This window comes from Trematomus bernacchii, unplaced genomic scaffold (assembly GCF_902827165.1).
Source record: "Trematomus bernacchii unplaced genomic scaffold, fTreBer1.1, whole genome shotgun sequence".
In the NCBI taxonomy this organism is placed as follows: Eukaryota; Metazoa; Chordata; class Actinopteri; order Perciformes; family Nototheniidae; genus Trematomus; species Trematomus bernacchii.
Window position 1 is genome coordinate 5,064,246 of NW_022987771.1, and position 12,998 is coordinate 5,077,243.

Genomic DNA, 12,998 nt, shown 5'->3' on the forward strand with positions numbered 1-12,998 from the left:
GCTAAAGCTGCTGCACATTGTCAACTGTTATTGAGCAGTGACCCCTACAGGAGATTTAAGATATTGCACTTCTCATGTAATCATCCCATAAGGACTGTTGTAGGTAAAAGACGTTTAAACAAGTAGCTCTCACATAAAAAGGTTATTTTTAAACATCGGCTAAATGATTCTTATTTTGGTATGGAGTCAATAGAGGGTCAAATGTCTTGTAGCTATGTATCACCATTTCTGTGTGTGAAAACGTTATGAATAATACATTCTGATATCTATAAATGTGTGAACAATATTTAAACAAATAGGTTTTCCTATAAGATCTGTAGCTCCGCATCACATTTTGTGAACAAATAAAAACATGTTTGCATAAATCATTTTGATACGTGCGAGTGCATAAAGAAAATGTCCTCAAGGGTTTTCATTTACATATATGGTTTTAATTATGGAGGACCGAACATGACACAAGTATACATAAATAAATGTATGAATAAAAACATAAATAAATACAGGAATAATGATTTTCAGTTTCTTAAATCACTTAATCACTGATTATAATGTTCTTCTTACTTGCAATTCTCTAGCTCATTAATGCTCCTGTGCTTACAGTTCCCCACCAGAAATATAATAAACATGCCATTCTTTTCAGTTTATCTTACTCTGATGGCTTACTTGATGATTTAACAGATATAATGTTCAATTAAAAGTGAATTGAGAAGCTGAAGACCAAACTTGTCATTACTTGTTGAACCTTAGGTTGCTGCATGTTATATAACAGTTGTACACCTAACCCTAACGAGATACCAATCAGGGATATTTACCTTTCGGTTCAGTAGGTTTAGTTTATTACTTGATTCTTTTATAACGTCACTACTACGACTACACATGGCCGGTTAGCTCAGTTGGTTAGAGCGTCGTGCTAATAACGTGAAGGTCGTGGGTTCGATACCCGTACTGGCCACTGTATGTTTTCTCTCACACGTTGAGTTAGTACAATTTGACCAAAGTATCAAACGGGGGAAAAAGCGAATTAAATGAGTAAGTAACTGCAAATAAGTGTCTATCTAAACACGGAATCATTTAATGTGTTACAATTATTTCCACAATTGAAAAATGACATTTACAATATAAATAATTGCATAATAAAGAAAGAATAAAATAAATAAAAACACTAAACCAAATTCAACTAGAAAATGCATTTCCTGCAGAAAATGCGTGCGAATGCTGTAAACTGTGAACATTTGTGGCTGAATTTAGCTGAAAATGCAGAAAAAGCTGAATATTTTATGAGCTGAATGGTAGCTGCTTTTAGCTAGAGAGACCAAGGGTGTTTCTCAATCGCGAGTAAAGCTGCTTCAGAGCCACTATTTCAAGCATACTACGTCATCGAGTGCCGCCGAAGTACTGTTCCAATCTCCAGCATACTTGGAAATCTACCGAGCCCGGCCTACTCCGTTTGGAGAAATATCGAGGCTGCACATGAGTAGACTCCGCGGTCTTAAAATCCCCACAATGCTTTGCCAATTCCCAAATCTGTGGCGGAAAATGTAAGGCAGGGCCTCTCAGATATAATGTTCAATTAAAAGTGAATTGAGAAGCTGAAGACCGAACTTGTCATCATTACTGGGTGTTGAACCTTAGGTTGCTGCATGTTCATTTAATGCTTAGACCTCTAGGCCACTAATATAGTTTTAAAGCATGATCGCCCATCTGTTGCCGTGACGTTTTCTCAAGTGTATTTGTACCTTTACGCACACAATGCACATTAAAGCGGCATGCATCTTTTACGCAATGCTGTTTGGTGGGTCGCCTTGTATTCTGTGGATACGACAACATTCATAACTATTGTACTTTAAATTCCTCTGACAAGTTTTAACACATGTACGTAGTGAGGTGTCTTTAACAATATCTTTGAATTGCTATAATACAATCCCCCTTTAATTTGGAATCTTTGTGTACACAGCAAGGAGAAACACAGAGCACTTCTATCTTTGAGCAGATCATCACATGCTAAATAAATATTCTGAAATTGGACAATAATGAGTATTAATACAGTTGTAGCTGGCCAAAAACTGAAAACGGGTGTTTCGAACCTGTCATTGTTATGAAATTCATCTCCAGTCTTTCTCCATCTTTAGTTGGAGAACTAAACTATATCCGAGTGGATTCCAAGTTGTGATCTTTTTACACTGTATTCCCACTACTTATACCTTCTATATTCAACACACATTATGTTCTTTGACTGTAGAAGCCCAATTGTAAAGATGATATTGAATTCTCTATAGGTGGCTTTAGCTCAAGTGGTAAATGGATGTCTATCAACCTGAAGGTCACTGGTTCACTTCCATCTCAGATCACATGCAACCAACAAGGCTATGGCGACTGTTCAACATAGCTATGTTTATTTCAATATTTCATTATGTATGTCAACATTCATACATTACTGCAATACATGTAGTTATTGTATTTAGATTAGTGTTATTTATTTTATTCTTTATGCATTTATTTCTATTGTAGGCCTAAATGTAATTTTTTATTTGTAGAAATACTTTTAACCCGTTAAATAACTCCGTGTTTAGATAGACACTTATTTGCAGTTACTTACTCATTTAATTTGCTTTCCCCCCCGTTTGATACTCTGGTTAAATGTTACATGTGAGAGAAAACATACAGTGGCCAGTACGGGTATTGAACCCGCGACCTTCGCGTTATTAGCACGACGCTCTAACCAACTGAGCTAACCGGCCATTGGTAGTCCTAGCAGTGACGTAATCAAAGTAATAAACGAAACCTACAGAACCGAAAGGTAAATATTCCTGGTTGGTATCTCGTTAGGTTAGGTGTAGGCTACAACTGTTATTGAGCAGTGACCCCTACTGAAGATTTAAGATATTGCACTTTAAAATACTTCTCATATAATCATCCCATGGACTGACGTATTTATTTAAATAATGTTCACACATTTATAGATATCAGAATGTATATTACATTCTGATATCTACGCGTTAACTTGACAGCCGTAATATATTCATAACGTTTTCACACACAGAAGTGATATAGCTCCAAGACAGAGTGGCGAAGTCCCTCCCCTTCCGGTGGACCTCCATGGGACCTTATTTCGGAAAGATTATGTATTGAAGTCAATGGAGAGAGAAAGATTATCTTTCGATCCCGTTTGAATTGTGCCACGAATTAGACATATGACGTTTGTCAATAAAAAAGATAATTTTGCAAGTCAAAAAACTAAAAATGTGTCGTAAAACTGTGAAGTAACACTTTTTGTTTGTGTGAAACGCTCAATGAACTACATCTCTGGTCAACAACACACGTCACCAAGATGGCCGTCACTACTGTCAACAAAACGATTGGCTACCCTCACTATCACCACAATGAAACACGTCCTGAAGAATGTCATGCAAAGCTGCCTGCCTGCCTTCGATTCTCTCTGAACTGCCTGGTCGTTTTAATGTTTAATGTCAACCATTTGTGCAGATAGCATGAAGTAGAGAAGATCGCTAGCGTTAGCGTTAGCATTTCTCCCCCGGGCTTAAATTGTGTATTATAGAATGATCACACCGGTGACAGTACTATTCAAAGGGTTCACGAAATATGACTACTACTCTTACTGTTTAACATGTTGGGTTACTTCATGTTACTTCATGTTAAGGCTAATAAAAATGACACAGCTGTAATGCTAACTAACGTGCTAGCTACTAGCTAGCTTGATCCAGACACTCCTAGTCCTTTCATCAGACGGGAAGCGAAAGAATGAGCAAGACCCATTGCTGGTATAATAACAACCTGGTACTAAGCACACAGGCATCTTGTTAAAGTTATCTTATCTTAGCCAGCGCCATATAGATAGATTATATCTATATGGCGCTGATCTTAGCTATTGTGACATCACTTACGCGACTCTGGGATTTGTAGTCTTTCTAGTTGCGTATTTTTCATAGTCTTATATTTCAACAGTTTTAAGACAAACTGTGACTTTTTTGACATGGAAATGATTTTTTAAGATTGACAAACATCATATGTGTAATTCATGGCACAATTCAAACGGGATCGAAAGATAAGTTTTCTCTCCCCATTGACTTCAATGCATAATTTTTCCGAAATAAGGTCCCGTTACCCGGAAGTAGGTGGGCGTGACTTCGCCACTCTATTTGACCCTCTATAGAGTGGCGAAGTCCCTCCCCTTCCGGTTGAGCCCCATGGGACCTTATTTCGGAAAAGTTATGCATTGAAGTCAATGGAGAGAGAAAGATTATCTTTCGATCCCGTTTGAATTGTGCCACGAATTACACATATGATGTTTGTCAATTTAAAAGATAATTTTGCAAGTCAAAAAAAAAAAAATGTGTCGTAAAACTGTGAAGTAACACATTTGTTTGTGTGAAACGCTAAATGAACTACATCTCTGGTCAACCACACACGTCACCAAGATGGCCGTCACTACTGTCATGTCAACAAACGATTGACTATCACCACAATGAAACACGTCCTGAAGAATGTCATGCAAAGCTGCCTGCCTGCCTTCCTTTGATTCTCTCTGAACTGCCTGGTCGTTTTAATGTTTAATGTCAACCATTTGTGCAGATAGCATGAAGTAGAAAAGATCGCCGATGCTAACGTTAGCGTTAGCATTTCTCCCCCGGAATTAAATGGTGTATTATAGAATGATCACACCGGTGACAGTACTATTCAAAGGGTTCACGAAATATGACTACTACTCTTACTGTTTAACAATTTGGGTTACTTAATGTTACTTCATGTTAAGGCTAATAAAAATGACAAGGCTGTAATGCTAACTAACGTGCTAGCTACTAGCTAGGTAGCTAACTTGATCAAGCCACTCCTGGTCGTTTCATCAGACGGGAAGCAAAAGAACGAGCAAGACCCATTGCTGGTATAATAACAACCTGGTACTAAGCACACAGGCATCTTGTTAAAGTTATCTTATCTTAGCCAGCGCCATATAGATAGATTATATCTATATTGCGCTGATCTTAGGTATCTGAATGGTGGAGGTAAACAATTGTGACATCACTTACGCGACTCTGGGATTTGTAGTCTTTCTAGTTACGTATTTTTCATAGTCTTATATTTCAACAGTTTTACGACAAACTGTGACTTTTTTGACATGGAAATGATTTTTTAAGATTGACAAACATCATATGTGTAATTCATGGCACAATTCAAACGGGATCGAAAGATAAGTTTTCTCTCCCCATTGACTTCAATGCATAATTTTTCCGACATAAGGTCCCATACCCCGGAAGTAAGTGGGAGGGACTTCGCCACTCTATAGAGTGGCGAAGTCACGCCCATCTACTTCCGGTCGGTACTCCCGATTGAGAAACACCCACAGACTTGGGGTGTTTCTCAATCGCGAGTACGCTTGCTTGGTAGCACATGTCTGCCGAGCATCTTGCTTCAGAAACGAGTCAAGAATACTTCCTGGCATTCGGAAAACGAAGAGTGGAACACGCTAGCAAGTGTGCAGGTGTGCGTCATATGAGAGGCCCCGCCTTACATCTTCCGCCACAGATTTGGGGAAATTGGTCCGTGCGCAAAGCATTGTGGGGATTTGAAGACCGCGGAGTCTACTCATGTGCAGCCTCGATATTTCTCCAAACGGAGTAGGCCGGGCTCGGTAGATTTCCAAGTATGCTGGAGATTGGAACAGTACTTCGGCGGCACTCGATGACGTAGTATGCTTGAAATAGTGGCTCTGAAGCAGCTTTACTCGCAATTGAGAAACACCCTTGGTCTCTCTAGCTAAAAGCAGCTACCATTCAGCTCATAAAATATTCAGCTTTTTCTGCATTTTCAGCTAAATTCAGCCACAAATGTTCACAGTTTACAGCATTCGCACGCATTTTCTGCAGGAAATGCATTTTCTAGTTGAATTTGGTTTATTGTTTTTATTTATTTTATTCTTTCTTTATTATGCAATTATTTATATTGTAAATGTCATTTTTCAATTGTGGAAATAATTGTAACACATTAAATGATTCCATGTTTAGATAGACACTTATTTGCAGTTACTTACTCATTTAATTCGCATTCCCCCATAACTCACTGTACTAACTCAACGTGTGAGAGAAAACATACAGTGGCCAGTACGGGTATCGAACCCGCGACCTTCGCGTTATTAGCACGACGCTCTAACCAACTGAGCTAACCGGCCATGGGTAGTCATAGTAGTGACGTGATAAAAGAATCAAGTAATCAACGAAACCTACTGAACCGAAAGGTAAATATCCCTGGTTGGTATCTCGTTAGGGTTAGGGTTACAACTGTTATATAACATGCAGAAACCTAACGTTCAACACCCAGTAATGACAAGTTTGGTCTTCAGCTTCTCAATTCACTTTTAATTGAACATTATATCTGTTAAATCATCAAGTAAGCCATCAGAGTAAGATAAACTGAAAAGAATGGCATGTTTATTATATTTCTGGTGGGGAACTGTAAGCACAGGAGCATTAATGAGCTAGAGAATTGCAAGTAAGAAGAACATTATAATCAGTGATTAAGTGATTTAAGAAACTGAAATTCATTATTCCTGTATTTATTTATGTTTTTATTCATACATTTATTTATGTATACTTGTGTCATGTTCGGTCCTCCATAATTAAAACCATATATGTAAATGAAAACCTTTGAGGACATTTTCTTTATGCACTCGCACGTATCAAATGATTTATGCAAACATGTTTTTATTTGTTCACGAAATGTGATGCGGAGCTACAGATCTTATAGGAAAACCTATTTGTTTAAATATTGTTCACACATTTATAGATAACAGAATGTATATATTCATAACGTTTTCACACACAGAAATGGTGATACATAGCTACAAGACATTTGACCCTCTATTGACTCCATACCAAAATAAGAATCATTTAGCCAATGTTTAAAAATAACCTTTTCATGTGAGAGCTACTTGTTTAAACGTCTTTTACCTACAACAGTCCTTATGGGATGATTACATGAGAAGTGCAATATCTTAAATCTCCTGTAGGGGTCACTGCTCAATAACAGTTGACAATGTGCAGCAGCTTTAGCCCAGTGATTCAGATCATTTCTTTCCATTAAAAGACAGGAACAATGTCGATGGATTTACAAATGATCTTCCATATTGATATGAAGTTAGGCTTGTCATTATGAACATTTGTACTCATGAGTGTCCAAACACCTGTGTGTGGGTAAACGGCAAAGAAACACAAAAGGTAATATACATAAGGTTAAAGCTAGAACCAGCTGTTTTGATAAAGATGAAAAAGCAGACATATGCTGTGTTACTTAAAAAAAGAGAATTGGGTTCCCCACCGTGTCTTTGTGCTAACAATCATTACATAATGAGCCAACAGTGAGTGTTTGAATACAATGATTTTATTGACAAACAGTTGTAAAATGCATTATTCTACCATGGTCAGAGTCGGAAAAAAATCCATTGTTTGAACCAACGCTGAGGCTACTGTTGTGCAGGGTTTGGGCATAGCTCATTTGTAAAAGTAATTTTAATTTGTGATAGTTACTGTGAATTTAAATCAAAATCACACATTTTGTAGAAAAATATTGGAGATCCAATGATTTCCCAATGTGTAAAACAGTCTTGGAAATTGTGCACTACATATCACACATTTAAAAGAAGTGAAAATAAGAAACCAACAATTATATTACAATTATCGGTATTGATTGCATTTGAAAGCAGATCACCAGCGATCTGTAACGAATTAGCAACTCAACCCTGCTGTTTTGTAAAATGCCGGTTAAATACATGCAGGGGTGCAGAAAGGCACAGAGTGGGTTTCCTCCATCACGTCTTCACATCTCCAGTTTGAACTGGAAAGAATTGGTGCTCCATTTGTTCGTGTCACAGGTGGGCATGGTGCGCTCTGTGAAGGTCACGTTACCCGCTGCGTCTATCAGGATAATTGTGTTGGTCCTTAAGGGGGCAAGGAAACAGGAAACAAGCAAACATACACAAGAAATAACTAACAGAAAACGCTAGAAGACACATTAAAGAGCACAGGCAGGTGGCAGGATAACACTGAGGACAACTGGGATCATTTAAAAGTCAAATTGGAGTTTAGCAAACACGTTTATCAATCAATCATTACGTCATATGGCCAACCTTTACAGCGAATGAAGATTTAAAGGCGCTCTATAATACTAATTTTCAGGTTCATATTTCTATTTAGTGTCTCTACTGTGACATGTCTCCATGCTTTAATGTTCAAAAAGCTCTTTATTTTTCTCATACTGCCTGTGCTGCATTACCTCTGTTCACCCTCTGTCTGAAACCAGAGCCCAGTCTGCCCTGATTTGTTAGCTGGCCGGCTCTGCTGTGATCTTAGAGATGTCCCGCCCCTTAACCCATCACGTACAATATTGGAACATGTATTGGATGTTACAGAAGTAAACAAAGGAGTCCAATGGAGGCATTTCAGGCAGGGAACACAGAGATATTAGCCTTTGCAGAACATTTACATGCACATAAACCAATATAACACACTACAGGAAAGGGAAGGTCCTCAAAAAGCATATTCATGCCCCTATTATGGCTCACAATATGTTGACTATATCACAGAGTGGGAAGGGGTAGGGATCAGTTTGAAATGTCAACAGCGCCTGGCTAAAGGACACTCTGACGGCTCTGGCATAGACTGACTTCCCTCACCCCGTCAGGGTTTGGCTGGACAGAAATGCTTGGACTTGAGAATGCTGATGTTTTTCCCACACTCCCAGCACTGCTGCTTGATGTGTGGAACGCCCTGCTGGGTCTTTCTCTTACACAGTGAACACACATCAGCAGCACCTTCACCTCCTCCTCCACATGATTGTATCAGAAGCTCTTGAAGTTCTTTCTGTATGGAATCATTTGGTGCCTTTGCGATGCCTACCACTTTCACTCTTTTGGGATCAAACACACAGTCCTCCTCCAGGCCACTGCGCACTGCTCGGAGGCCAACTTTGGGGGGCACCCAAGCAGTGTCGTAGCCATGTGAGTGCCATGTTTGCTGCATGGGATGGTTGTCCTTGTCAATGCGCTTGACACGGCCAACGCGCACATGTACCTGAAGGACAACTCGGTCCGTAGGATTACTTCTCAGAGGATAAGCTGTCGCCTTTTTTATATTACGACTGACATACACGCCCATTCCCAGCATGCCCTTTGAAGACTGTTTAAAACCGTTGGCAATGATGACTCGTGCGCTGGTGATGCTGGTCCCGTGGTACATGGTGTAGACGCCGCTGCTTCGGGGTTTCTGGGACGAGTCCAGCTCCAAACCAGGAAAAGAAGCGCCATCGTCAAACACCTCCCAGCCGGAGAACTGCACTGACATCCTGGTTCAGACGTGTGGCTAATGGAGGATGTTGTAAAGACTCCGTAAAGATCGGAAGTTCTGTAAGAAATTAAAAGGGAGATGTGGCATTATGTTAGATTTAAGATCAATCAGGTTGTTACCTTAATTTAACCCTCCTGTCATGTTCGTTTCTCCCCCCTTACTTTGGTGATTAAACATTAATCATCACCAAACTTTATTTAGCACCCCTTATAATCTTTAAACAATGTCTCAGACTACTGGTTTACATGATTACTGCAGTGAATATACAAAGAAAAGACAATGAACATGTATTCCAACATTAACATTTTGTTGATTTGTCCGTACTATCTGATTGATGAACATAATCTAGGGTTACCCATTCATTTCCTATGGCGTTTTAAAAAGTTGACTAAACCACTCAAAATTCAATGAAAGTGGTGATCAGCAATTTTATATGTTCAAATAAATGCCTACTGTGAAGGTAATCATAAAGCATTCAAGCAATCAAAGGTAAAACACAATATTTATGAGCGATGAGGGTTAAAAGAGTCAAGCAAAAGCAATGAGAAAAGTGTGGCTAGCTTGGATTCCTTCTGTGTATATCTATAATATTGTGTATTCTTTTTTAAATGTGCCTTGATGCCTCTTTTGTCACATTAAAGCACTCTGAATCCTTAAGAAGTTCTATACAAATGAACTTGCCTTGCCCTGTTTCGCTTCCTCCTTGTGGGATTTTACATTTTAACTTGCTAAATCACCTGTATTTGCTTCCTTGTCAGAAGTGAGTCCATCTTGTAGCTTGTCATAAATGTTGCTAACCTTGCTGGTTGTATTGCACTCTTATTCAGTTGGTCTGCCTTTAAAATTCACATTCAACATTACACTAACTCTATGAAACATTACTTGATAGTTTATTCAACTATAGCTGCAGTCCGTGTGTAACAGAAAAGTAGGTTATAAGTCAAATACAACTTTAGACATTAAGGAACACAGTCAGAGTAAACATTGTAGTTTTTGTCAGCCTAAACATTATCACTCTGATAGCCATAAACTGTTGCATGACTGATGTTATTTTATTGACTTTCTCTATAAATCTAGCAAAGTAAAACGCATTAACATGTTTAAACTATGAAATCTTACCGTCAGTAATGAAGTAAAAGATATGATTCTAAAATGTATTGAAGTAAACATGTATTATTTTGAATTGTATTTTAGTGAACATGTATTGTTTGAACTGTTTTAAGTATGTAAGTAATCACATATATAGAAATTATATTCTCACTTACAACTCACTGACCCAGAGATCCTGTTTCACACACATACACCTCCTTCTCACCAGCACACACACACATATTCTTTTCAAGGTTCTTTCTGGGCATCATTATATTTGTGCACAAGGTTTAATTGTATGAGAAAGAATAGTTTATGTGAAAGATACCATGGGAAAGTAAGGGAGTGGATATCGGGGCAGAGATAAGATTGACTTTGGCCTTGAGGAACTTCAGAATCTCACGTTCTGGTCAGAACTCTGATTTGCTGTATTGAACCCGACCAGAAGTGAATCCAACCAGTAAAAACACCTGGGGGATGTGAGCAGCTCACACAGCTCCTCCCCACGGACTCTCTAATTCGCTTTGGAGTAAAATGGGAAGGAAGAAGTCAACCCATCTCCGCCCCAAAATATGAATATGAATACTGTTGTTTTTGTATGTAAAATGCTTCTGGTTTGCTGAAAGCTGGTCTAGAGACGTGTATACCGCATCACAAACCTGAAGTCCGTGCTTCTGGTTTGCTGAAAGCTGGTCTAGAGACGTGTATACCGCACCACAAACCTGAAGTCCGTGCTTCTCGTTTTCTGACTCGCTGGTCTGTCTACTCTGTATACCTCATCACAAACCTGAAGTCCGGAGTACTCTGTAAAACTTGTATACGTGTTTTGTTTCCAACTGGTAAACTCAGATAATTGTTATAACTTTTGATTCCGGTGTTTTCAATTCCTTTCTTTATTAAATAGAGATCAGCCTCATCCAACGAACGGCGTGTAGCAGAGGGGGGGGCTATCAGCCACCACCATAGGTGTTCTGCTCCAACAAGTGGTGACCTGCCCGACGTGATGAGTGCTTATCTCTAGAAAGGAACACTGACAGCCAGCGGACGGAATTCAGTCCAGGGGGAGGACACCGAGATAACCGTTGACAACTAAACCAATGGCCATATACAAAAGGTGAGCAAACACCTGTTTTGACTATCAAAAATCTGTGATTGATTATACTAAAAAATGTAGAGTTGTCAGCGGCGTTCTCTGTGTTCTTAGTCACGGTGGGAAATACAATACATATTCTAGTTGGGATATTGGGATAGTGCTTAGAGTCAGGTATTCAGTCCTGTACCTAAGGCACAAAGTGTTTGTAAGAGGCGGGTAGTTCAGTCCCGCCCTACACTCACTATAAACGAAGGCTGCAAGTTTGTAAAAAACAGATGGGTTAAATTCCCCGTAAGTCATGATAAGATTGATTAATACGGTTGGCTTGTAATGCTTTAATTAAAGGCTGCGGGGGTGTAAAAAACAGAAGGGTTAAATTCCCCGTAGATCATGATAAGATTGATTAATACGGTTACCTTTCGTAGTGCTTTAAATGTATAAAATTGCTGTAATTGTTATATTGTGGGTGATACAAAAGGAGAGAGACGCAACCTCCAACTAATTATTTGGAACGACCGAATCTCATCACAACTCTTGCTGTGGGGATAATCAGGCTCATTAAACGTGACGATAAAGAGATTTTGTTGACTGGGTTCCGACTCCTTGCCTGAAGCCGCAATCGCCGTAAGGGGGTTGTAGAAGCTTGCTTCAGGAAGTCACGCTATCTGTTGAAATATACATCGCACAATAAAAATCTGCCTGACTGTATGGGATAAAATGTGTGTAAACCCGCAAACATAATTTAAGAACACCACTCTGTACACAGTACATAGTTAGAAAATAAGTAGTACACAGAGATAGAATTCACATAGTACAAAGTCTGTATAAGGGAATAGACTCTGTGTGATTTTTTAAGTAAAATCTGTGTAATAATTGAGAGAAAACCATATAAGTACAGTTGAATGGAGAAAAGACTGCTGAACATAGACAGAGAGGAGAAGTTCATTCGTGGTCAGCTGCTGCCCTCTGGTGGCGAACAGGGAGTGTTACAACATTCTGAAACATTACACACTGAAAATTTAGAATTAAAGACAATAATTGTCCAGTATATTAAATAAATACAAACGAACACGTATCAACATAGTCAGATAATATAAACGAGGTCAATCATGGAAGGAGATTTTGAAAAAATTATATAAGCGTTCCAATTTCCGGAAGCTTCCGCGAGCAACTGGTCAGGTGCTACCATCTGGTGGCCAATAGGGTGTGGCACAAAACAAACAGACTAATGATAAATTAAGGTTTGGCTCCATCTGCTGGATATATTGTATATTATATTATTTTTAGAATTTGGACGAGAATAGCAAATAGGTGTCCCAGTACCAGGGAGTCTACTAGAACAGTGGGAGACCGGCTGACATTTAATGACTGATATATAAGTAATAATAATATATAATATATAGCTGATATTTAATAACTGATATATAAGGCTCGATATTTCTGAAAATAAGAACACCGTCAAC

General features: G+C 38.8%; 1 protein-coding gene and 3 non-coding genes across 4 annotated transcripts; 1 reads left to right on the forward strand and 3 right to left on the reverse strand.

Moving 5' to 3' along the window:
- Positions 1–878: 878 nt before the first annotated feature.
- Positions 879–952, forward strand: trnai-aau. Its single transcript has one exon. It is a non-coding gene; the product is annotated as a tRNA-Ile (tRNA).
- A 1,712-nt stretch (positions 953–2,664) lies between these two features.
- trnai-aau lies at positions 2,665–2,738 on the reverse strand. The gene has a single exon. It is a non-coding gene; the product is annotated as a tRNA-Ile (tRNA).
- Positions 2,739–6,110: 3,372 nt separating this feature from the next.
- trnai-aau lies at positions 6,111–6,184 on the reverse strand. The gene has a single exon. It is a non-coding gene; the product is annotated as a tRNA-Ile (tRNA).
- A 1,613-nt stretch (positions 6,185–7,797) lies between these two features.
- Positions 7,798–9,414, reverse strand: LOC117496750. Its single transcript, XM_034148490.1, has one exon. The coding sequence runs from the start codon at positions 9,348–9,350 to the stop codon at positions 8,688–8,690; it is 663 nt and encodes a 220-aa protein (XP_034004381.1). The 5' UTR covers positions 9,351–9,414; the 3' UTR covers positions 7,798–8,687.
- Positions 9,415–12,998: the final 3,584 nt, after the last annotated feature.